The sequence below is a fragment of the Salarias fasciatus genome, chromosome 10 (assembly GCF_902148845.1).
Source record: "Salarias fasciatus chromosome 10, fSalaFa1.1, whole genome shotgun sequence".
NCBI lineage: Eukaryota > Metazoa > Chordata > Actinopteri > Blenniiformes > Blenniidae > Salarias > Salarias fasciatus.
This window is the reverse complement of record NC_043754.1, coordinates 18,933,761-18,960,504: the sequence shown is the minus strand read 5'-3', so window position 1 is coordinate 18,960,504 and position 26,744 is coordinate 18,933,761. Positions and strand designations below refer to the sequence as shown.

Here is a 26,744-nt window from a genome sequence, read left to right as displayed (position 1 = left end):
CAAGCTTTCAAAGCAAGCAGTGATTCCTCAGAATATTGACAGTATTGTGAGGATTGCTGTACTCCAATCAGATAATGACATAAAATAACATTTGTGACTAAAGTGTCCACTGCAGTGTCACTGAATCTGTGCACTAAAGGACTGTGAGACTGCTGCTCAGTTTATTCAGAATTATGAGCAAAAATGGTTTCAAATATTTTAGAGTGAGTAAATAGCTTCACTTTATAGTGATCAGTACAGCTTCAACTACTGAACAGTAGTTTAACTTGTAACAAGGCTAGTATGTCCTACTTTCAAAGCTATAATGTAATTAATATTAATACGTGTGTGTAATTTTATTTCATTTGAACAAGTTAATGTTAGAAAATCTTGTTAAAAACACTTTTATCTACTCTTATTGTAGAATGTGTCAAAACTTTGAGTTTTTTTAAGGTTCTTTTTAAAGTTAGAAGTAAAAGAAATTGAATTATTTGCCATTTGTATTTGAGATTATTTCATATTTTACATGTTTAAAATCTATCTGAAAACATCTCTAAAGCTCTGTTAAAAATGTGTATCCCTTTCCCTGGATTTGATATAGTTCTGTCTACTGCTGCCGCAATACAATATATGTTTTTTGTTTTTTTTTAAAGGCATTTGCATCAGTTTTTAGATGCACAGGTTAGTGTTAAAACAAAGGCTGTGACATGTTGTGGTTCCAAATGCGGTGTGATGCAGAAGGTAATTATTCTGACTAATCTGAGAAGTGATACACACGTTATCCCGTCTCAATGTCCAGCGTTAGTTTAGCATCACTGCCAGTTTAAAGCTTTTCTGAATAAATGAATACGTTTCTGAAAATATTAAATGATTCCTGCTCTAAATTTGTGGACATGACAAGAAACTTGCAAACCCATTGATCTGGCATATTTTGTGGTCACAGTTATATCAATATAAACAAGCAGCTTTGTAAAGATCCTTAGCCATTTATGTTAACACTTACTCAAAAAGCAACACCTGCCATCGTTTCAAGTTTGTTATTCTCAGATAGAAAGTGCTTCAAATTACATAATTTGTTTTATTTATTTTCTTCACTCCTCTTCCATGCTGGGACAGCTATGGTAACAATGTTATGTACCTAAAGGAATGCAGACATTTTATAAGGTTATTAGTTACACAAAACGTGTGCCTTATTTAGAGAGGCGTAAGCTGCTTGCTGGGCATTTCCTGCCAGCAGACCTCTGACATATCCAGAGTGTGATCGGAGGGTGACATGGTCCCATAATAATCCTATCAATTCCCACTTTATAGAGGGAAAGAAAAATACCCTGAAATGTATTATTCTCTCCTCTTTAAAGGTGAATAATTATACTTTTTTTTTTTTTTTTTTTTTTTACAATTTTTTTAGTGTTTATTTTAGTTTTATTTAAAAATCTGTTCCAATGCTCCAAAGTTCATACTGAGGTGAAGGAATTTCGAGAACATGGAGATTTTCAGGATTAAACTCCGAAAAGAACATGCAAGAAAAGTTGTGTTTTGATAGATTACAGTAGGTCAATCAAGTTTAACTGTACTGTGTTTACTTGTATTCAACTGGAAAAAAGAAAACAAGTCAATCCTCATTATAAAAGCCTGCAGATATAACACAAAAACTGTGGTTGCTGCTTCCTAATAACTTGGATGTGCTGCACCAACAAACTATAAAGTACTACCAGTTTAGTTCTACATGAGTTGCTTAACCGTCCCACTGTGGCTGATGTTTTCCACAGTTTTAAATGTCTGTTTAACACAGCCTTTGATTTCACACACACACACACACACACACACACACACACACACACACACACACACACACACACACACACACACACACACACACACACACACACACACACACACACACACCAAAGCAGTGCTTTGGATGATTATAAATTTCCATGCTGTACTACAGAATTATGTTTGGCTCATGGAAAATAATGGGCTTAGTTCGGCTGGATAAGAACTATGGGAACAAGTCTGCGGTGCCGCGCCGTTTAAAGCTTGTAATTTTATATAAAACCGACCACAGGTTCAAAAATTTTCAGTGAAACTGTCAGATTATTGTTTGAATGTGATCCCGAGGAAGTACCAGTGAGCTTATTGACTGGTTGGAGGAAAAAAGTTGCAGATTTATGAGGCTTGTTTGCAGTTAAAACATAAATATCATGAATATGCATGCATGAAATCAGTGATTTTTCAATTTTAAAATAGCATGCAAATATGAATTGGTTAGAATAATTAAATTCTGTACTTTTAAGGTGTTGTTTTGGTGAATATTTTAATTTATTGTACGTAGCATAAAGGAACAACACACATTGTAGTGTTTCCAGCTTACCGTAAAAGCTCATCTGCCAGGCTAACACATAAAAGCCTCATCAATGTTCATACATATCAATCAGTTGCATTAGATTTGTTTTTTCAGTCAATCATCATTCAACAAGAACACGTAGCCAATACTTTCACAAGTCTAAAGTTTAGAATTAAACAGTCACTTTCTGTCTGAAATCATTAAACATCTATTATACTTCAGCGCTGAAAAAAAAAAAAAAACATTAGACAGAGACAGGATTGGGTCAGTTGGCGGTGTGATTGAAGATTAGGACCTAGTTGGTACCTAATCTCACTGCCAATAATCTCCAGTAATCTCGGGCTTGGTTGAATTCATACACTGGGCATTACAGCTGCCTTCGGCATTAGCAGAAACATTCGGAGTGGAATTTGACTGTTTTATAATGAGCATAAAAAGCATTTGTCTTAACAGATGAGAACAAAATGTGGTTTTGAGTGATTCCAAAGCTTCGTCCATCAGGTTGAAGTAGAATAAAAAGCCTCAAATCAAAATCCGGAACGAGTCTATAATTAGAGAGCAAGTCTCTGGCTATTTTCATGAGGACTTTGAGAGATGGTATGATATGATTATAAGAGCACTTTGATGAAGGCAGGGGACATGTAAACATGTTGAGTAATTATATTACATTGTTATTAAGAGCTGAGTCATTAGTTATAATAACTATGTTCCTTTGTTTTGGCCGCAGTGTCTGCATAGCAGTTTGCTAACAAGTGCATCCATATATTCCATGTGTGTACTTTAACTGTGATAGCGAATAAAAAAAAATACCCAAATAAATCACAGGAAATGCCTTTCTAAACAGAAGAGCTGTTTAACAAAACTGTATTTAGGATTTATACTCTCATAATACTACTTTACAGCAGTTGGGACTCTGAATTTTTCAACCCATTGAAGAATGTTACCTTCACCACAATGAGGCAGTATATGATCAGGATCAGGAAGGAGGAGAAACACCGAAAAGTTGAAAGGGATGAGTCCGTAGGGAATGTCACAGCAGTTGTTAGACTCCCTGCCTCTGCAGCTGGAGCAATGTCAAAAACACTCAAAAGCACAGTCACTGCGCGGTCCGGAAGAAATGTGCGGGGCAACGACTACAAGTCGCTGCCGTTTGGATCTGACTTTGATCACAAGAGCAAGCGATCTCTCCCGTGGCAGACCTGCGCTGCTAATTCTGCAGTCAGCTGTAGGTGGATGTTGACGTTTGACTGAGCTAAACATAGTGGCGTCCCTTGAGGAGAGACGATCACGTACGCTGTTGAACTGCGGACAAAAACACGGCCGGTTGTAACTCCGGCCGCTCTGATGTGGGGGGAAAACACACTTTTAGAGGAAGTATCATTAAATTCTCCTGAAAAGAAGATGGCTTTAATATTTGCAGTCATATTAAGATCTCCGGAACAAAACCAACCAAATAATTGCAATGAAAAAAAGAAATCTAGTAAAATAACTTGCTTTACGATCCATCTGATTCCGGTTTCTCCCACAATGCCACCATATAATACTTTCACATCGACTTTTATCCTGCTGCTTTGTGAAGTCAGTTTAAGTTTACCCAACCTTTTGAATCATTCAGTAATTTGCAGCTATCTTGGGCTGCAATACTCTTCCTTCACAGGCTGCAGCCAGTGCATGTAATTAAATATTTAAAACCTTTTTTTTTTTCTGTGCACAGCATGGAAGGTTGTCTACAAAATTAACTCTTTCGACTCAAAATGTGATCAGCTCGAAATCAGGATTCAAGGGTCACCGAAAAAAAAAAGACTGAAACATGAACTGTGGATTGTGTTTATGATTTATAGACATCTAGCGAATGTCCTTACAGCCTATACTTATTTAGCATCCAGAAAACAAATAATACATGTGTAGTTTTGCAAGCAGAGAGCAACAATCAACTTAAAAATCAGCCATTCGACAACATTAATAAAAATCTGATGTCTGTTTTGTTGCAGATTATGATTTTTTTTTTTTTTTCGCCCTGGCTTTGAACCACAAAGGCTCTTAATACAACAGGCTGACTAATGATTGGGATTTATAAAAAACAGGGGGTAAGATAGCATATTTTGGAGTATTTGTCTGCGTTCATGTCAATCAGCAGCTTCAGCATTAACCCTGATTTGTCTGGTAATCTAGCTCTGGATCAATGCATGTAAATGGCATAACGCTGAAAACCCCAGGTAAGCTCATTTTTCAGTGATCTGCAATCTTGTTAAGCTGCTTGGCTCACTGTGATATTAAACTGGTTACTGTGGCATGTAAAATCCTTTCATAGCCACGTCTGGTGCCTGCTGTCTCCGCAGACTGACTGACGGGAAGTCACTTCTGACGGATACTTTTCATGAACACTGTATCTGCGTCTTACCCTAGGCTTGTGGTCGGGGATTGTCATGATCGCTCAAATTACTGTTCAGATGAACATTGTTTTGGCATGTTGTAGAAGTGAATCTACTGTTGCTCAGGCCAAGGGGGAGGGTAAAGCTGGCGGGCACACATTTTCATGTTCGGTCGATAGTAGGTTTTTCTAGCTGTGGGCGTACCGCAGAAGAAAACACATTCCATAACATCCATAAACTGGTTTATAGGAGACAATGGAGTTCCTCAATCACAAGGTATCAAAGGTTTGTGTAAACAGCTTAAGGTCTTCAGTGTCATCTTTAGCTCTGGTTTATTTATGGTACGGCATCACGCAGAATTTAGTAAGGTATGTGCACTACCTTGTTACCAGGATTGAGCAGAGAGACGAGGAGGGACCGCAGGGGAAACTTGAGCAATCCTTGAATTTTTTTTTTCATTTTTTTCCTGTTTTTTGTATTATTTACTTCATTCCTTGCTGAGAGTCTAACAAAACAACACAAAAGCTATCGTGTCATGTTTCTGGGAAAATTGTGTTGACTAAAAGATAATGATGTTGCAGAGAATAATTTTTTGGACACTGCAAAAGGGGGGAAAACTGCAGACTGAATTATAGAATAGTAAGAAATAGCACCAAAGGTGGCTTTAAATTAATACTAATACTATAATACTACCGGCCAGTTCTTCACTATTGGGTTACCTCACCAAGAAGAATGTCATGTACAATGTGTGTTACCTATATGTATGTGTGTGTATTCTCAGTTTATTTCCATTTTTCAGCTTGTACATGAAACCTGCTTGTCAGTTATCCCTTTGTAACTGAGGGCGCTTCTTCTCTGCAGCATCTCTTCACCAAGGTGTCAGGTAGATTCACAGGAAGCAACATGACACTGAAGGACAGTGCAGGAGATAACCTTTCACTGCACGTTCTCTCTCTGTGGCATTCGTCGGCCGTATCGGAGTCGCAGCGCCCTCATCAAGCCCCCTCGTGGTTTTATTCGTCAAAATCAGTTTGGAGAATTTTACAAGGAAGCAGGAAACTGAAGAGAAATTTTATTCTCCAACACCGTGTAGGTTCATGCCAGTGCTTGTGCATGTTATTCTTTGTGTAATTGTCTGAAATTCTGTAAAGTACATTTGGTATAATTCTGTGTCGGCAAGCATACGCATGTTTTCCTGAGTCAGTTGATTGTGAGATGGGTCGTTTTAGAAGCTTTTTCCGCCTCTCTGCAGTTGTTCCAAGACGATTAGTAGCATGCCAGCTTGATAAAACGCCTTACATTTAGGACAGCGTTTGTCCAGAAGTGTAATATAACTGTCAGTTATAAATGTCCACAGCAGTTGACAGTGTCCATGACAGGAACTTCAACAGAATGATACGGAACAAAAGGACCATGGGAAGGGCAACTGTGTTTGTGTGCAGCGTGCCGAAGTGTTGAAAAGAGGGGCTGCCGGCACTCCTGCTGGGCGCCTCCCGGTGTGTTTAAGGGACGTGTCCGGCCATGTTCACCCCACACACAGAGTACATATCCTGAGAGAAGGTTTGTTTCCTCAGGTATGTTGTAGGTGTGGATTGATGTGTGTCTTAACATGAAAAGACTTTACGCAGAATGGAATGACTTGTTGGCAGTGTTGGGAAGTGGACCGAGAGAAAATCTTGTTTCCTTCAACAGGGGTCTCTTACTTCGAGACAGCAGTTTAATTCATATCAGAGTCAGAAAAAAACAGGCATTCGTAGCCAAGCGGAGATGAATTGCTTAATTCTGGTGGTGTTCGATCGAACGTAAGGCAGAGGAGGAGTTGATAAAAGATTATGACACTGCTGACTCACAGAAGAATAACTTGTCAACAACTCAACACACGCATTCCTCGGTATTTACAAAGTGTACGTGGATATTGAGACAGATTTAAGTTCACCATCATCCCACTATAAGATGACTAGATACTTGACACCCACACTCGCAGCAGCTCTTGCGTGCCGTCTGTGTTTCTACAAACTGTGACGCCATCAAGTTGTAAATCTTGGAGCTTTTCCAGAGTGAATGATTTGGGAAAGATAGCAAGAGATAGTAAATCCCTGCAGCGGTTTTCATTCATATTCAGAAGTTACATACTTAAACTTCTCAAATAAGACGTGCGGATAGGTAGATATGCGTGCAAAAGAAGTACAGAGTATTGCAAATTTAGATGATGAGTGAACATCCTGGAGATAAAAGAAGCATGCATGACTGTCTGCGATGTATCCTGCATGTACGAATTGTGTGTGTGTGTGTAGGGGGGGGTGCAGGCAGGCTGTTCCTCTGTCCTTTACCCTTGCTTTCTTCCGACCTTCCACCACTGCTCCTGCTCATTATTGTGTTGCTCTAATCTGGAGGGGACAGGACTGGGTGCAGAAGTGTATTTGTCTTCCTGCACAAATAGGACCTCTTTCCGTCTGGTCCCCCTGTTCGGTTTGTTGTTGAAAGATAGTGAGCAGCGTACAGCGGGTTTCAGTATGTGCATGCGTTTGTGTGTGCTGGTGCGCGCGTGTGCACGGGTGAACTGAGATGTGTCCCAGCTGGCCCACAGACCAGCACACTAACCATCACCTCACTGCAGCAAATGCAGACAAAAGAGGAATATATCTGCCTTGTGATATTGATACCCCTTAACTCCGGGGGTGTTTTACCCTAAATGAGAAAGCAGCATTCCTCACAGAGGTCTGTTGTACTTGTAAAAGCCAGGAAGATCGGTGTTACAGAAAGTCCCTGTAGTGTGAGCCCTGTCGACCTGTTTCCGCTTTTCTCTCCATCACATCTGTTGGGATGTGTGCTTTTGCTACGCATTGTCTAGGCATGTTTCTTTTCATTCCCTTGTTGTCTCCATGACATTAGGCTTTCAAGCAGGCGGTTATCATGCTGCAAATGGCCATGGGCCAGGAAACCTGGGCAAGTCGGTATTACAAAACAGCACAAAAAGTAGCACGAAAAATAGGTGAAAAGATAGCCCGTCCTTGTGTTCTGCTCTCATGCTGTCAGGTTATTCTGGTAAATCTACTGGTCAACAACTTGACTCCGGTTTTGTAAAGCAGTCGGTAAGACGCTAACACGTGCTCTGCATTCTTAGCCCTTCGCTTCATCCACACAAGTGTGCTTTAGCATGATATTATTACTACATGGATTTTGAGCAATATTTAATACCCTGGTGGCTAAAACTCAACAATTAGATTTTAGACTAAAGCTCTGGTGCTGCATTTTTTATCACTAAGCTGCTCACGCTGGTGGTGGCTTGCCTATTTAGGACTGTTACAGCCTCAGCTAGCTTTGACCTCCTTCTGTGTCACTGGTACGCTTGGCCATAGCTTGAACTGCAGCATGTCGAAGAGCATTTTTTTTTTGGTGTATGTGGATGTGTGTGCAGTCATCTTGTCGCTCTGAGTTGACCCAACCACAGCCCTGGCTTCCTGTCAGCCATGCCTGGCCTGCCAGAGCGCGGTGTGAGGCCATCCTGGCACTGTCAGCTGGGGCCACTCTCTTGCCCACTTATCAAGCTCACTTAATTTGAGACCGCCTTGATCTGGGCTTATGCCGCCAAAGAATGATCTAAGCTTACACATGCGTAGTGGCCTGTTTTCCAGGAAAAGCCTACATTGGTGAAAAACAAACAAAGAGATAAGAAAGACTCTTGATAAGCCCGTGCTCAGCCATGAGGGGCTACAGCAGAAATGCAAATGATTCAACCAAGAAGCTGGTTTGTCTCTGTGTGAAACTCCTCACAGTGTCCTCATTGTGACATGTTTGTGCTGTTATAAAAGCACATTCTAGAGATAAAGGACAAGTGCAGAGCGCAAAAGGAATTTGATTTGATGTGAAGAATGTGAAGCAGAAAGCGGATGAGTGTATGTTTTTGAAAGGGGGAAGGTTTTTACTGATAAGAGCGCGACTGTCCCGTGTTTTCCCTGGTGTAAATTTGCATTTGTGTGGTTTAAAACGCAGTTGAAAACGTTAATTACTCTTTTCTGACACACTGCAGTAACTTTTATCAAATGATTTATTTCGATACACAACTTTAAGGCCTATTTGCTTTTACATTCATGGTGTTGATTGTGAATGTCGTGCTGAGAAATACCTTAGGGATAAAGATAGATCAAGTGGGAATATGTAAAGACAACAAAAATACAGATTTGGATTGATACGTAATATAGGCGTGCGGATACAAGTATTATAAGTCACAGTGTCCGCTCACTGGAAAAAAATACCCACAGTTGTTCATTCAGATGTGACGTCTTTAAAGTCCATTTTGTAAATGACGTGTCCTTTCATACAGGCAAATGGTTTGTATTTAGTATGCTGTAAGTGGAAAAAAGTCCACTTTGGGATCATCAATGACCCATGTGCCTCTTCTATTTACGTGTGGATGCACCTGTGTGTTTGTATGTGTATGTGTATGTGCGTGGTTGAGGGGGTATATGTTTGTATTTGAGTGTGACAGTGTATACTTAGTCAGCCTGAGGACACTTAGATTGAGTGTGTGTTGTTCTCTCTGGTGAGAGCACACATATGTGTTTGCGTGAAGACCTGGTTCTATGTGGGTGTGTGTTTGATAAACTGTGAGAGCATGTGGGAGACTGTTTGTCTATTCATCTGGGTAGAGAGCAGGAGAGAACGAGCAGAATGAAGAGGTGGAAGAGATCTGCTTCCAGCCTCTATCTTCAAGTCAATCTGCTCACAGTCACACAGACCTCTTTATCTCTCCCTTAGACAGAAGGTAGTGAGACAGGAAGAGAGAGACAGGCAGAAAGGCCAAGATTCAGATAATAAGTACTTTTAAAAGGAGGAAAAATACAGAGGGAAAGAGGGAGTGAGAGATTCAATCAGACAGTCTTAAGAAGATAGAGGGGATTTTTATTTAAGAGGATCAAAGTCATGCTCAGACAGCATCTGTCATTAAATATATTTGTGCTATTTCAATATCTTGCCATGCAGCTGTTGTCGTCCAATTGAGAGAGCCCCACCGTCATTATTTAAAATGTGCATTTAACATGCAGCACATGTAAAACAGCAGCTTTTGTATCATTTCCTGCTTCTGCCACAGTGCATGCCGAGTCGCAGTTGTCACCCTCTGCTGCCTTTTCTCCGGCACTGATTCCTCTCCTGTATGCACATACGTTAGTGAACACACAAACCTTTTTCTCTCTCACCCCCATGCGCACGCACACATCCCCCGATACACGGCTGATGCCAACGGCAGCCGTCAATTCAGCCATGAAACATGACTGAGCGGAGAATTGAATCTCTGCTCAGTTCATATATTCATATATATATATGTATGAATTTGTCTGTGTAGCTCTTGGTCACTCCTCAGTTCCAGAAGCCATCCGGATAAGGAGGACGGTCAGCGAGCGTTTGGAGGCACAGAGATCACATCTGGTAGAGGGGTTGTGTGCGGTGCTGGCCTGTTATTGCAGTATCATGCCCCATTGGCTGAGGAGTTGCTATGCTCATCGCTTGTTCCTCTCAGCCCCAATCAAACCTGTCACAATATGAGTCAGCATAGCCATAAGTGGGAAAGATGCCTCTTTACATTAGATCAATCAGCTGTATCGGTTGTGTCCAGTGTGGGGCAACATCAGAAGGGGAGAAGGAGGGACTGGCGGTGTCATGTGCTCGTCAAAATTTGACAGACGGAGACGTGAATCGAGCTGGAGAACTGAACAAACTGAGAGGCTAAAGAGCTGAAATCTTATTTTCTCAGTGGCCTTGAGAGTGGAGCATGCTCAGTGCTGATGTTTGTCATCTCTCCCTCTCTGAGATGCTACCGCAGTGCTTCCCAGCAGGCTTGGCACAGGCTTACTCATGGACATCTTTCTTATGGAGCGATACAGTGGCCAGGCTGCAGCTGCTCAGTAGATACCTTTTTCTGCGAGCGCCCGCCGCCCCCCCCTCCGCTCTCTGTTTATGCTTGCTCTCTCGTTGCTGCTCACCCCTCTTTTTTTTTCTGCCTCTCTTGCTCTTTCTCCCATTGTATTTCTTACACATTATCTCCCACTTTCTCTGCAAGCATCCTTTCTCTCATCCTCACTCCGCCCTTCCACATCTCTCTCTCTCTCTCTCACATACTCTAGTTGCTACCCTTAAGACTACGGTTGCCATGGTGACAGCTATGTGCTGCGGAAACGTCAAAGAGCCGAATCCACACAGGATCACTTCCTTGTTTAACACTTAAATTCTTTCTTTGCTGCTTCTCTTTGATTTCTCGCAGCTCCCTGTAAACATCAAACAGCCATACTTGATTTAGAACTCATCCATCCATTTGCTGTGCTGTAAATGAGGCAGAGAATGTGATCTTTGTTCTGTTTCTGTGATCCCGATCGAAGCTGTGACTGAGCAGAACCATTAGTAACACTCAGATTGAGAATCTCAGTTGACCTTGACACAGCCGACCTTGACAAAATAGACCATTCCTCGGGCCTACAGATGTCACTGACATTGATTTGTGTCGTGTCTCCCCTCAAGGGGGCTTCGCCAGCCCACCCAGTGACATAAGTCTGATTCAGAGCCTTGTGTTTCATCTTTTGCCAGTTGTTCATATCTTTACACTGACACATTATATACATAGACGCACATGTGGTTCGTACCATCGTTCAGGTTGCATTTGTGCTGATAAATGTGTTTTTTGTATACTTTTTGGACACTAAGGCAGGATGAACAGGGGTTTTATCTCAGCGATCGGGCAGCCTGTCTGTCCTCCTCAAACACGGTCAGCTGAGGAAACAGATGCCTCGTTAAAAGGTGAATATCAGCAGGTGGGGCCGTTTTCTGTCATCCGATGAAGATGGCATTATTTTTCCACTGCCAATTCTCTCTTTCAAACTTTTACCTACTGTCACTCTCTCCCCCCCCCCTTCCCCCCATTTGTTCCAACATTTCCATTTACTCTCCTTTCCTGTCTTCCCCCTACTGCCCTCACCTCACCTCCAAGAATCAAACCTACACATCTGTGTTAAAAGCAGGCACTATACCCTTCTTTGAGCCCCCCACCACATATACACTTTGTTAGCAAAAAAAAAAAAAAAAAAAAAAGCCGACAGATATAAACAACATAACCTAATGGCTGTTTAAAGCCATTATGTCCAAGAAGATAAACTCATGTGCCTGTGAAAGGGCAGGAGTGCTGTTGAGCAGTATCAGTGTGATGATGTGCAGGTATGCTGTTGTTAAGAGGGACCTCCTCAGCTCCATCATATAGGAACGCTGTCTCCCTTTTTTCTGGGAGCAGCGAGGAGGGATTAGGAGGAAGGCAGAGATGGGGTCTGTGAAGCATTTATGAGCAGGGCATACAAAGAACTTTTAGGGGTTGGCTCCTTTTTTTTTTTTTTTTTTTGGATGTGCTTTTAAAGTTCTGCTCCTCCCACACTGGCCCATTGTGCCCCTCCACCTCCAGACCCCCATTCAAGGACGGCCCAGCGCTGCTGAAAAACAGCAGATGCTTTCGAGTAGTTCTGACAAAAAAAACACCAGAAGATTTTTTTGATGCATATGTCCATGACCATATCTTTGTCTGAGTGTGAATGTTGTACTGCATTGGAACGTTTCCAAATGAATGGTCCTATTCCCTCTTTTTGATACGTTATTACAGTTTTTACCTATTTCTTATTACTTAACTTTTTCTTGGTTAGCAGAAAGTTACACGGAAGCTACACATGTCAGAGGAGGATGCGATTCCACAGCTATGTAAAGTCTCCCTCCATAACTTCTGTCAGCAAAGGTTACACTTTACTAATTTGTGTTATATGTGGCTCTGCCTGGAGGCAGTCATGTGATCTTCAAGGGGTGGGGTAAGAAGTGGCGCGAGAGGCGAATCTCGTTCCAAATCTACATCCCATTATACAGAAACCCGCGTTTCCTCTCCCCTCACGTCATAAATACTCACATTTCTGACACACGCACATAAACCTTGTGCCCACCTACAGACAGGCAGTTCGGGGGACGGGTCTGGTCTTGTTGAACAGTAGTAGTGGAAGTGAGTGTTAAGATTGAGGGGCAGATAGGACGTCAGGGTGACGGGGCAGCTCTCCGTCTCCCTGTAGCCCTTGCCAGTCCCCAGTTACGTGTGCTGACAGATTAGATCATCGAGAACAACCAGTGGGAGGAGAGAAGGGAGGAAGGAGCTATTTATTTTTGAACCCAGAGAACCTCTTCGCTGGACCTGTTTGGCCTGGCAGAGCTTGGCCTTGAGTCGACCTCTCCAGGTTTCTGACTCCTGCATGAGACTTACACTACAGAGTGAGGTGACCTGTTAAGACATGACCCTTCTACTGCCCCTTTTCAATCCCTGCCGCCACCGCCTACTCCCCACGTCAAGAATCTTCTGCAGGCTTGCCTGGGACCAACCCGGGATGGCCCCACAGATGACTCATCTGCACTTTTTTTTTTTTTGTTTTGTTTTTTTTGAACTCCAGTTTCATTGGAAGTCACTCTTCTGCTGTTCCAGTTTCTTGTTGATGTCGATGTTTTATTTTATTTTATTTTTTTTGTAGTTGCTTAACAGGACCATGGGGTTCAGTCAGCATGAAATTAGGAAGCCTTGCTCTGGTGTAGCAGCCAAAAATACGTCTGGTGATCAAGTAGTCACAGTTCGGTCTACGTTAAATGAAGATAAATACGTGACTTTCAGTGCTGTTTCCAAACTTATGTTTGCATTACATCTTGACAATCCTGAGTATCCTCTTCTGTTGTTGTATGAAAATGAAGCTGTGCGTTCGTCGTCTTGAAGAAAGCTGTTGTGTCTGCTACCACAGACTCACCCTGCTGGCCTGCACGTTGCCCTGTGTTACTTCTGTAATGTTAGTCTTGTGCCTTGTCCTATTTTCTTGTATGCAGTTCCAACAAGGTTAAATAAAAGTTAAAGAAACTAAAGCCTGCTCACTGTTTAGAATTACAAATCAAGGACTGAACGGTTCCTTCTATCGATATTACAACTTCAGGTTTAGCTTGTTGGAGTGATTCTGAATCTTCCTTGCTGCGTGGACATTGATGACACCTGGCTAACACTGACAGTGAGAGAGAGAGAGAGAGTCAACCACAGACATGCCCGAACCCGCCTGTAGTCCTGAGAGAGGTACCGACAGACAGGAGAGGTGAGGAAGGGGAGCAGCCTGGCAAAACCAAAGATGATTTTGTGTAATTCTGCAAGGAGCAGTCTGTCACAGATTGTGATCTGACATTCAGCACCTCACTCACCACTCTGCTGCACACATCCACAGAATCTGTGCTCGGCAAATGTGAACCAGATGTGAAGTGTTTTGGGACCCCGACATCAACCTGGCAAGGGCAGGTCTTCGCCTGAATTATCTGGGTGGGGTCAGCAGTGCAAAGGGGACAGCTGAACTGGTCTCTCTTCACTTTTGCACGGTCCATTACAGAGGGGAAGATGCTGCCAGGGTTGGAGAAAGCACCGTCGCCTACAAGCCAGAATTGTGGAACCCGAATAGTCCCGGTTCCGTTTTTTTTTTTGTTTTTTTTTTTTTTTGCGTGGACTCCTCGGGCCCAGACTCTCGCTTGTCCTCGCTTGCGGCTGCAGGGCCTGGAAGAGCCGCCGCTTATCTGATAGATCCTGTAAGGGAACAGTTGATTGCCTTAAAGCAATGGGAAATGCCTTCCGCGCTCCCTCCCTCTTCCCCCCCCCCCCTCGCTCCCTGCCTCCCTCCTCCTCCTCCTCCTCCCATATTCTCTCCCTTTTCCCCCTCTTTATTCCTCTCTCTCTCTCTCTCTCCCTCTCTCCCTACCTTTCCCACTGACTGCTCCCTCCCTCCGTCTCTCTCCCTCTCCCTCTCCTTCCCTTCCTCTCCTTCTCACTCCTCCTGCTGGGTAGGTTGGTCTTTGATTGGTGCGAGTCTATATTAGAGGAGAGACGCTCCAACAGGCTCAGAGTTTGGTGGTGCCCACTTGCCACACGTTTCTAAAAGGACTACAGTTTTTTTTGGGGGTTGCTGGTTTTTTTTTTCAATTCCTGAGAGGATTTACTTTCTTCTGATAGCATGACGGAGAGCAAGAGGAAAGATAGAAAAGGGAGAAAGAAGAAAGGACAAAGGGAGACAGAGACTGCAGGTAAAAGCAAATGAAAGGTGTTTTCTCTGTGACATGTGTTTACTTGCGTGCGCGCTAGGGGAGAGAGCGGGAGAGCGTGAGAAAGTCCGAAAAGAGTGAAACTACGTCTGAATTACTGTATCACGGAGGTATGAGGAAAAAGTTAAGTATCCCCCTGGCTTGTCAAAGCTTGCCGCCAGGTTGTCACATGGATCGTCCTTCAAATGTGTCCAGTGTGAATAATGGCACATCTGGTTTTGGCAGCAGTTTTGGGAGGGTATGGAAATCAGCTGGGATGACTTGTGTACAACTTAGAAGAAAAAAAATAAAAATAAAACTGTGCCTCTCAGACACAGACTGAAGCTTTAAGAAATGAAGTGACTGGCTGTAATCTCTTTCACACGGAAAAAAAGGTTTTTTCTTGATGCACATGCTGCGTCGCATCCTGAAAGTTATATTTATTAAAAATACGCTCTGATTGATTCTGATACATTTATTGCGATGTATCGTGCTCCGTATATAGCAGAAAGCTGTATATTACTACGCACCCCTTGATAGGGTTAATAACGCTTTTATGTGTTGATCCTAATTCTGAGTGTTCAGTGACTCATGCAACATTAAAGTCTGCCTTTTTTTTTTTCCCCCTTTTTCTGTTTTTTTGGCAGAGGCTTTTTTAGCATTACAAGTAACATGGAAGCTGTTTTGTGTTTCGGAGTCACAAAGGTAGCAATGTGCTTGCTCAGTAGTGGATCCTACAAGCTTCAGCATGTCACTGTAGTTTGACCTCGGGTCATGGGGAAGCCCAACCCCCCACTTCAGTGACACTTTCAGGACGATGTGATGATCGTGACTGGAGTTGCTGCCAATGTGTCATCTTAGCTTTGATGCCACAGTCTTTGAAAGCATCCTCTTTTCTTGATCGTGACTTTGTACCTGAGGATGTTGCCCCTGTCAACCTCTCGTACGTGATTTGTAAACTGTGGTTTAGCGTTCTCAACCGTTTTTGGAAATTCTTTTGATGCTTTCTAGAGATTCAAAATGCAAATTATCCGTGTTTTTTTATGCTACAGTCATAACTAGTTGCTTTCTGTTATAACTTTTACTTCTTTAATAAACATACAAACGATTTTATGTATAAATTTACCACAACTTTTCATTCTGAGTTTCTGATCTTTGAGCAAAGGAGTTAAACAAGTCCCCGAACTACAGTAGATGTCGAGTAGTTCCAGGGGATTTTTTTGGCATTTATCAAGCGTGCAGCTGCCACACACACACACACACACACACACACACACGCACACAGAACAGCTGCATGTACTGTGCACATTCTGGTTTATTTGCTCCACTTTTCACCAAAGCAGTCGTGTGAAAACTAAACCATGTTTCACTCAATTCGATGGTATTTCAGCGAATTCCTTTAAAGATGCCTTTCACCGCTGGATTTGACACATTCTTTCAAACTCTATCCTCCAGCACCAACCTGTTCTCATTACTATCAGGCACTGCCATTTTGTCAAAGCTGCTGGCATCTTCGAGGAAGGCATAACGCAGAATGCCCTTTGGTCTGAAGTCTGAAAGATGTCAGGTTTCAAGAAAGCTCACAACCTGCGTTACAGTATGCCACTCATGAAGATTAGCTTGAATCTCAGACAAATTTACATAAATGAACTTTGTCTGTGTTGACATGAGCAGCAGTTGGTAGGAATCCTGGAATTAATTCTTCCAGGGACCCCTGATATCGTTCCCACATTGGCTTGAATCAATCCATCCTTATAAGGTCGTACTTGTCTTTGTTTCTTTGTTTCCTGTCTCAAATTCCCAAGAATACCTGCATCCCCGATACGCCAGCGGCTTTGGCAAAACTAGCGGATTGGATGCCTTTAGGAAAGCTGCCAGGATGTGATAGTCACGTTTTTTTAAATCTTCATTTACACTTTGCGAAAAAGCAGATCAGTTTATCACAAAACTGGATGAACAGGTGTCCCGTGTGAAACCACGTGTCCCAAAGTAGGTCATCATGAAGACCTGCTGGTGGCTGGTCGGGTCTTTTCTACCAGCATACCGGTTGTGTTTTGGGTCTCAGGCTTCAAATTGGGTCATCTGTTATAATGAGTAACTACACTGGATTAACTCTCCGTCGACTACTTCAGCCTGATCTGAGTGTTTTTAAATCGTTCAAGCAGAAACGTGTGGTCCGGTCAGCTAATTGGCCATCTTCTATTTGCGTTATCTGTGCCTGTTTGAAAGGCAAATCAAAGATCTTTCAGCGAGCTTTGCTGATGTGCCAAAATCACAGTTGTAATGTTATGCAAAGTGTTTGAAGAGAGAAATTCACAGTAGCTATTTGCTAGCTTCTTCTTTCTTGAAGAAATGTATTTGTCACACAATAGAGCTCTTATCTGCAGTTGGTTTTATGAAATTCTACATCATGATGGAACAAATACACAATTTTCTGCCTACATTTGTACATGTAGTGGGCAAAATCATCTGAATTGAGATATCTTCCGACTCCGTCACTCTGAAATTCGTTGAACATGGCAGCGCCGTCCTCGTGAAGGACAAGCTACCGCTTCACTGCGACATGGTTCTATATGTGGACTGTTGTTCAGGGAGGTTGCGTGAATTCCCGAATGAAACAAGGCGGGAAAGACTTTTACAGATGCTCAGGAAGATTTCTGCCAAATTGTTGGTCCTCAATGGAAGCAGAAGAGACACAGACAAGTGGAAAAATCCATGGCTTCACTTGTCGTTGCCCAGTCGATCGGATAAGAAGTTCAAAATACTGTAATCGCTCGCTCATGTTTGTCATGAATTAAATACAGCGTCAATACACGTCCTTTTTACGTTATTAGATATGGCTCTGTTGTAATGTTTATGACCTATTTAATTGGCAAACCTGATATAATTCACAAGCGTCTCTTCTTATCTTATGCCAAGACAGAACACAACACGCTCTCTTCTGTGTGACTGGCTTTGCGTGCGTACTGAGGCCGGTAATAATTAGTTACGGAAGTGAAGAGTTGGCTCCTTTATTTTGTGCCAGATGTTGTTTTTTTTTTTTTTCATCACGTACTTTTGCATAGTACCACGCCTTTTTAAATGAAATGGTGCTACTTCAATTATTCGGCATTAAACTTAAGAGTCCCGGAGACCAATCAGCGGCGGAAGGATACGCTTTTAGCTCAGCTCCAGCCTCCATTTCAGGTTTCATCCTTCCTTTTATGATTGCTTTTCCATGACAGGTATATGGATATCTGTTGTAAACCGCTGTCGAAAACAGGAAGGCAAATCAGAAAGCCAGAAACAGCAACAAACTGGGATATTGCAATGTGCGATCTCAAATTGGGACCAATCATACTCGCAAACAGAAGTCTTTCAAAGGTTTTTCATACATGAACTGTCATAAGGGGTTATGATAACATATTTTGGGCAATTGTAAGTGAAATTTGAACCAAATTATGTGAGATTTCCCCATCCTGCAATTCATTTTTACATAATCACTGTGATAAAGTCTTGACCTTGAGTGTGGGAGACTCAGGTTTGAGTCCCATCTTCTTCATCTGGCGCCAGTTTTTTTTTTGTTTCTTTTATATTTCCTTGCCCTCTCAGGTACAGATATGTACGTCCACTGATAATCTGGTGTGTATGAGTTGCAGGGCTGGAGCCATTTGAGGGAGTCAAGAGCAAGAGAAGGCGCAAATCAAAATGAAGGGTTGAAAGTAGCTGAACGTTTTGCGGAGCTGTGTACGGTGGAGACGACTCTCTGTGGATTTAACAAGATTAACAACTCTTTCACAGAACAGGTTGTTCTACGATAATTTGAAAATACTTCTTGGTGGAACAAACCCGTCAGGTTATGTCACATAATGTTTTCATATGTATATCACACGGTCTCTGCTGACGGGAAAAGTGTTGAGGAAATATTTCTTGATGAAGGTTTCCAGCCGTACACAATGGAGGTATTCCAAAAACGTTGAGAATATTATAAAAGCGCCCTGAAATTTAATGCATTTCATAAGAAAGTTCAGAGTAATTTCAAGAAGTTTTGTTAAATAAAACAGGAATTAATTCAATTAGATTATGGAATACTTCTTTTGGTGGCAAGAGCTCGACAGAATCTGTTTGCGAAGATCATCAATTAGGCATAAAACTACCTATCCATCCATCCATCCATCCATCCATTCACCCTGATGCTGGTCGTGTTGACTGCAGGTACAGGTAGATTTAAATATCTTCCGTGCAGATAAGAATAAGTCATCTTTAATTTAATTAAACTCAACCATGTAGATTTATAGACTTTCAACTTGGCAGTGGCAGTAGCCTTTAGCTCAACACCTGGTAACTTTGGAAAGGATGATTCTGGACGGGTTTTACATGCCAGTGTTTGTAGCTGCCGCAACAAAGACAGTTTGCAGATTTTTTTGGATGCAAGAGATGGTGGTGATGTGTCTTATGTGTAGTCGTCTGTCAGTAGTAATAATGTATTATACTGTTTGACCTGTAGACCACTGAATCGACAGATCTGTGCTCAGTAGTTTTGTATTACAGTGTACATATATTGGGAAAAGTGGAAACAAACAGAGTTAATGAAATGTTGGCACCGTGGTCAGGGTGTAAATAGAGGTCAATTTTGTTGTTGTGCAAGCAGAAATGAGAGCGGTAGTCTGTTGTGGCGCTAATATAATTAGCATTCCAGACTTTTTTCTCATGATTTATGATAAGGTTATATTTTTTTTGGAGTCTTTCATCACCGTTTCATAATAGTCCATTTCCCCTACTGTTTGTATTGTGTTTTTTTTTTAAGTGCATAGTTTATCTTGACTCCAAGGTGCTGTTGTAACAATGGACATAAAGTGGGAGCACAAAAATTTGTGTCCTGACTTGACTTTTTAAATATTTTTGTTGATGATTTCAGGAAGTAAAGAGTCATTAAAATAGTTGAACCCCATTTCTGTGAGTCTTTAAATTATATTTGATTACAGTCTGGTCAACAAAAAGTCCTATTATTTGAATATTTGAATATCAGGACTGCAGCAGTGTTTAAAAGTTGACCGACAGTGTTGTTAACACATTTATACCATGTTTTATGTGAACAACTTATCACGTAATTATTTGGTGAAAGTGCGTTGGTTGTAAAGGAAGGCTTGAAATGATCTCTTCAAACAGATGTTCTGCAGCAGTGACTGAGGACGAGTGTTTTAAAACCATTCCCACATCTAAAGCTCATTTCTCTGGCCGTCCCACCATGTAATTTGTCTTTTGACAACGTGCAGCGAAGTGACATAACAGTAGAGTGATCAGGGATACTTTGTCTAAAAGCGAAAGCACAAAGGCATGCCTAAGATTCCTTCCCTAAGCGCCTGGAAGTAAAACAGAAATGTTAAGTCAATAATGCGAGCCGTGTATTGTTAACTCATCAGTCCACTTTGTTTTTGAACAACTATCTGGGCTGAGGTTTCCAACTGTTACCCGGGGCAGGAGCTGTTGACTGGCCGGATAGGCTTCTATTCTCAAATTGGGTTTTTATAGTCCATGTCTGCAGCTGCCCCTGTGCTTCAAAAAGAGAGAATCAGGCTGTTGTTGAGGCGAGGGTTTATCATTACTGCCTGACTCTTTTTCCACTGGGATAATGGAAAGTGAGACGGCCGTTTGTGTTCAGGAAGTAAATAATTTCTTTTCTTTCTTTCTTTTTTTAATGATACTAATGCTTTTTTGCCTTTTCTTATGTTCTCGCGAACATGAGCAGTTATTTTCTGCAATATAGATCTTGTAGTTTAGATTTTTTTTTTCTCTGCAAATCAAAGAGACATTATAAGATTTGGACATGAAGACCGATCTTCTCATGGTTTATTCTTACCAGTGAATGTACCTCGGGAGTAAGACTATACTGCAGGATCTGACAGATTCCTGCGTCTTCATTAAAAGTGTGGGCTGTAGACGGAGCAGACCCTCATACACATCTGGCTCAGCGGGTTGATGAGAAGTGCAGTGCTGTGTTTCTGTAACTTCTCCAGTCAAGGACAATGCTTGTTTAATTTACTTGGCAAGGGCAGACCTGCGTCCAGGCAAAGTGCTAAACAATTTTTCTATACGGTGCAGCCTCATTTGTGCTGCGCTCTGAATGTGACTGACAGGGCTTTCCTCGGGCACTGTGCTTGGGCCCAGTCTGGCGGAGTTCAGTGATCATGTAAAGTTCTTCAATCATACACATCTGGGACCGTGCACTAAACTTTGATTTAGTTCCCTTGGATTTTATGTCATCAGAAATACTCAAAGACTCCCAAGCAATCCATTGAAGTCCTAAAATAGCACAAGAGGAAAATGTTTTACAAACACAATTAAAGCACGCCATCGCTGTGAATTTATGTGGAAATACTTTGAATGAAACCATTTGCGCAGTGTTGGTGTTTGCAAATAAGCTGTTTGAAATTAGCAGAACCAACAAAGCATCGGACAACATTCAGCACGTATAGTACATCTCATTTGCACAAGAACTAAATGTGCATAAGGAATCACATCTGGAGCGTCAGGAGCCTCACTCTCAGTATGTGGTCTTGCTGGCGGCGATCGATAAAGCCAGACCACTTGCAGAGTTGATTATAAATGGCAGTACGCAGAATATGCTCGGTCTATATAATGTTATGACTTTCAGCAAAACACATTGCGCTGCATAAATGTGGGTTTTATCACCTAAAGCACTCGGGAACTTAAAAACATGAACGAGTTGTAGCCCAGAAATCCATTTTGAGACTCTGCGCTGCGCCTTGCCCCTGTCATCTTTGAATCTTTGTCTTTGTTTTCCAGATGCCATGAATATCCATCAGTCACTTTTTCCAACAGGAAGCCGCTTGGATAAAAGTCCCTTGTTTTACCAGCCGCAGCATAATTTTAGTAACGAATGGCTGCTATTGAACTAAGAATAACCGTCTTTCCATTGATCTCTGTTGGCTGTGATCTATTTTGAATTTGACATTTGGCTATCCGTGATTCCACAGGAAATCAGCACGTACTGTACATCAAACAGATATATACTTGGTTTCCTGTCGAGGGCGTTTCAAGTAGATTGGAGAAGCCATGCTGGCCCAAATATGTCAATGACTTTTCCCACTTTTTGGTCACTGCTGTCCATGAAGATTAGTGGTAAATGACCAGAGACTCCAGCACTATCAATTTCCGCTCACAGATACCTTCTAAATATTTACCAGAACAGAAGATAGCTGACTTTCTGTATACAACGTGTTGTTCATTAATACTAGCTGAGAATCTGTCTGGTCGCCTGCAGCCGAAGAGGTTAGTGGCTGCGACTGAGAGCGATGACCTCTGGCGCAAAGTGGCGAGAAGAGGCAGAGCGGAGCTTTACAGTCGGGGCTGCAGAGCGAGGATACACTCTCAAACTCCATGCAGAGACACCAGACTGTTTGCCTTCGACAGACCTGCTTCACTCCTTACATAACGCCTTTTTTGTAATGGACTCTCGGGCACGGGGATCTTCTCTTCAGTCGAGTGAGGAACAGTACGAAACCACAGTGGCCTCTGCAGAGCTGACGGGGGACGTCTCCTTCTCAACATCACAGCAAATTACCGTCACGGCTCTTTCACAACAACTAACACATGTTGCTGAAATTGTCATCGGCAGAGGCCAAACTCGAAGAGGGAAAACGCTTTCTTGCGAAACAAAAACGGCACGCAAACCCCATCGGCGACCCACAAACACAACAGAAAGTGCAACATCATTAGGGTTTTAGTTCATGTGCAGACATGCTGCTTTTAGCAGGTCAGTGAAGTAGGACAGTCTCCTCAAGAAGGAGGACAACTGAGGATAATTCTGGTGCGCCACTTTTTCGGCGTGGACTTCATTTTGCCTGTCATGCTTTGTTTTGTCTTCATTTAGCTGTCGTCCTTTAGAAGTGATGCACAGCAAACAGCTGTAATTTGTAGGACAATTCAGTTCGGCATGTGCATGAAATCGTAAATGCTACACACGGAGAGAGAGAGAGAGAGCGTGTGTGTGCATGCATGTGTGTGTGTGTGTGTGTTTTCTTTTGAAGGGGGGGGGCCGGAGGGTTTTGGTCTTGGCCAGCCCAGGGCTGACCCCTGTTCACCCCTTCACTCTCAATCTGCCTCGGATGAGTCTTCTTCTAAACATGCGCGCAGCTGTTTGCCGGCAAGTGTTTGTGGACGTGTGTTGCGTGTGCGTGTGTGGATGTGTTTGGATACAAACCTCTTTTATATTTCAATTAAAACAAGCAACAATAAATTACAGGCTGTTAAAGGAACACAGTCAGGCTGAATATGAGCATAGAATTTGGAAGTCAGACAAAAAAAAAAAAGAAATCGCTAGAACTCAACTACATCTTCTGGTTACTATCAGCAAAACAAACTAGTTGTTATGGTGTCATGATGTTACCGGTACCTTTGTTTACAGATTGCCTTTAATTGCGCATGAGTTTGCGGTTGCAGATCTTGTTCATCAGCTCGTGGATGTTTGCTAAATATTGCTCCAGGTGTTTTTATAGCAGCAAAGCCGGAGCGAAAACCAGCCTGTTTATTAGTCTGAGGCAAAGTTGATGTCTCCTGTGACGACATCTGGAGGTCACATGAGAAAACCGTTGGCTCAGTCTGTCTCTTCTCTCTCTCTTCTCCTGCTTAAACACACAAATATACATCAAACAAGCCCATTACCAAGTTTGTGTCCATATATTGACAATCGCTTCTCCTGCTCTCTCTCCCCCCCCCCCCCCCCCCCCCCCCCCCCCCCCCCCCCGTCTAGCTGTGGCTCCAAAGTTAAAACCGATGAAGAATCCAATAATAGTGGGCGAGGGAAGCAAGCTCACAGTCAAGTGTGAGGCCACGGGAAACCCTACCTACAGATGGTTCAAAGATGGGCTCGAGTTGAAGAAGAGCAGCAAAATCAAAATAAGGAACAACCAGTAAGTACAAACCACCCATGTCCTGTAAACGTAACAAGCAGTGGGAGATGAAAAGAGATGTAGGTGATCCGAAGGTGAAGCATGGTTGTTATTACCGGCAGGCCGGGCTAATGCAGTTTTTTCTGTTTTCTTTTTTCTTTTTTCTTGTAGAAGGGGTCTTAGAGGTTCATTTGCTTCTGTTCATAACTTTCTCAGTTAACATGTTACAATGAAAAGCAGTGTAGTTTTTACAAGAGTACTCAATTCAGCAAAATCCAAAGTTTGGAGTAAAACCAATCGTGGATGGCCAGTGGTTTGTGAAGTTGTCGAAACATAAAACATCTGGGGCTCTGGGGATTAGTTTGCCCCAATGATTGTTTTCCTTTTAATTACAAAAAAGCAAGCAAAACGTTATTCTTCTTCTTATTATTATTATTATTATTATTGTTATTAAAGCACACACTTGTGCAACTGCATTCATGCTGAGTGAAATGAAAACTAATTCAAATTATAAACAGTGATGTGAAATAAATGACTAACAGCAACAGATTAACGGATATGACGGCTGCAGAATATAAATACAAGTAAACAACAAAAATATACAAACAGTCAGATGAGTTTACTTCTTGGTTTTTTTTTTCTAATTTGGTCCTGTGCTTGGAAAAAATTACTGCAATGACGCAGGAGTCTAAAAAGTTGCCTGTTCGCTAAACCAACTGAGTCACCTGTTCTGTGAAGTTTCATTTTCTTTTTCTTTTTCTTTTTCTTTTTTTTTTTTTTTTTTCTATGTTATGCCTTTGCTTTAGTTGCTTTGCTCTGCCCTTAATCTTCAATTTGGGATCATGCCACACCCCAAAGTTAGTTGAAAATTCATAGCACATCGAGGAATAAATGACTTTGAGGACTGACTCGTCCTCTTGAGGGTTTACAGACTCCTCTTTTTCTGGTGTGTTCTTCCGGCTGCCCGAGGACACGATTCATTTCACTCAGTGATGACTTGGATTTTAACAGAACTAGACCCAAAACAAACTCTGAGTAAAGGATAAGGAAGCTTTCCAACATGCTTTATTGCTGTGAGCACCCCTTGTGGCCACACAGGATCATGACAATCGAAACCTGATATTTGCTTTCATGTGAAAGTATTTAAGCAGACATTATATAGTGAATCCTTTTTTTTTTTCATGAGGATGTTTACATGGGGCGGTGCTGTAGGATATTATATTAGGTACCTTTTCTTTCTCATTACCGATAGCCCTCCACCCCTCCAGAGGAAGTGATCATGCGTCCTTATTAGAGCAGATGATGTGCCATGCTGCTTCTCGCCCTGTTGTCTGCATCTCTGTGTCTCCATGTTTTCCACTTGTTGCGTTTCCATGCTGTTTCCTCCCCTGCCCCGATTCCCCTGACTCAGCTGTGTGAGTGTTGTCACCCACAGGAAAAACTCCAGAGTCCAGATCAGCAAAGCAAAACTGGAGGATTCTGGGAATTACACATGTGTGGTGGAGAACCCGCTGGGAAAGGACAACTCCACTGGCACTGTAAACGTCCAAAGCAGTGAGTACTGACTCCTAAGCAACTAGCGGAGCGGCAGGAACGCACCGGCATTGTTGTTTGTTATGATTGTTCTCTTGCCAATTGAGAGGTCCAAAGGAGGCGTCCCAAACAGGCATGTAACGACGGTAACATGCATGAAGAACAACTGCCTGCACATGTGGCCCTGCCCCATTAGTCGGTGGAACTCAGCATTGTACGCTGAGGTGGATGGAAGTCAAATGCAGTATATGGCGTCTTATCCCACTTTTGTGATTCAGTCTTTGACTGGAGAGCAAAACGGGCAGCAGACAATAGATCGACATCTGAAACAAAAATTGAGAGAAAATAAAAGTTGTATAAAGTGTCTTCAGAGTGTTTGATAGAATCTAACAGGCTGCTTCAATGTGTGTGTGTGTATGTGTGTGTGTGTGTGTGCATTGCAGATTTTCACAAAGTACTGTAGCAGATGAAAGAGTTTTGATAACAGCTGCTTCCATTTGGTGGGGTGGTGAGTTTGTGTTTGTTCCCAGCAGCGCGGGTAGTGAGTTTGTGGCTGCTGTGGGCAGTTTGTTGTCGGAGTGGCTGGAGATGGTATGAAGAAAAGTTTTTCTTAAGGACCTTCCACAGCTGATACATTTCATGCAGCTCCCTGCCTCTTTTGTGGAGCCGATGTTATCGGCCGCCGGACCTGTCAAAGAGTTTTACAGCAGGTTGTCTGGCACGCAAGAGTCAGAAACTGTATGATGTGCTTGAGGAAATGCAGCTTCCTGCTGGTACTTTGGGCTCACCTGGCTGCTCTGTCTGGAGATTGCTGAATAATGGCTTAAGGCTTTGACACTGTGCAGAAAAGAGGCTGTAATGCAGGTGGAAAACGCAGTTCAGACGGCGATTTCATGCATGAATCATGCCTCAGTTGATGAAATTGATATATTTGCTTTGTTTTTACTGTATACAATGGAAGAAGACTGCGGTATCTGTGTCTTCATTCTCGGTGCTGACCTTGGCATCGGGGCAGTTTCTCCAGACTTGGGCCGAGGTGTTGCTGGTGTAAACATGGGACAGAGTGAAGTTTAGCTATCATTCGGTGTCCTTGCGTTCACATTCAGGCTTCATAATCTCCCTTTTTTTGCCTCTTTACGTTTGTCAAGGCCACCATTCAGAGCCATTGTTTGTGGTTGGAGGACTTAAGCTGAGCTGCGTTATTAGTCGGAGCTCTTTTCAAATAAAGAAAGGACCCACGGAGACTCTCAGGGGTTTGGACATGTAAAGTTTAATTTCAAGCAAACAATTAAACAGAGAAAGAAGTCACCCATCTTGCATTTAAATGGAGGCTTTCTCTTTGCCTCCTTTTATTTTGTGAAAGCTAAAAAGCCTCATTGGAGTTTTATGGACAGATCGTGTGGCTCTTGCTGTGTGCTACGTTACGACGCTTGCCCTCTCCGGCGCTGCGATGACCTGATTTTAACTCCTGAGCATACAATATTTAAAAAGTCAATAATGCTACATTCTGTGACATAC

At 42.4% G+C, this 26,744-nt stretch overlaps 1 protein-coding gene across 5 annotated transcripts in view; it reads left to right on the top strand.

Annotated features, from left to right (window-relative positions):
• The window catches only part of nrg2a (neuregulin 2a), an 80,591-nt gene that overhangs the window by 20,119 nt on the left and 33,728 nt on the right, over positions 1-26,744 (top strand). For 4 of the 5 annotated variants that reach the window (XM_030100792.1, XM_030100789.1, XM_030100790.1 and 1 more), the window contains exons 2-3: positions 23,555-23,714; positions 25,129-25,247. In XM_030100792.1, the coding sequence (XP_029956652.1) occupies positions 23,578-23,714; positions 25,129-25,247 (256 nt within the window). In that variant the 5' untranslated portion in view covers positions 23,555-23,577. Of the gene's footprint in view, positions 1-14,566; positions 14,806-23,554; positions 23,715-25,128; positions 25,248-26,744 lie in introns of those variants that run through there. The other variant, XM_030100791.1, reaches the window with a different exon arrangement.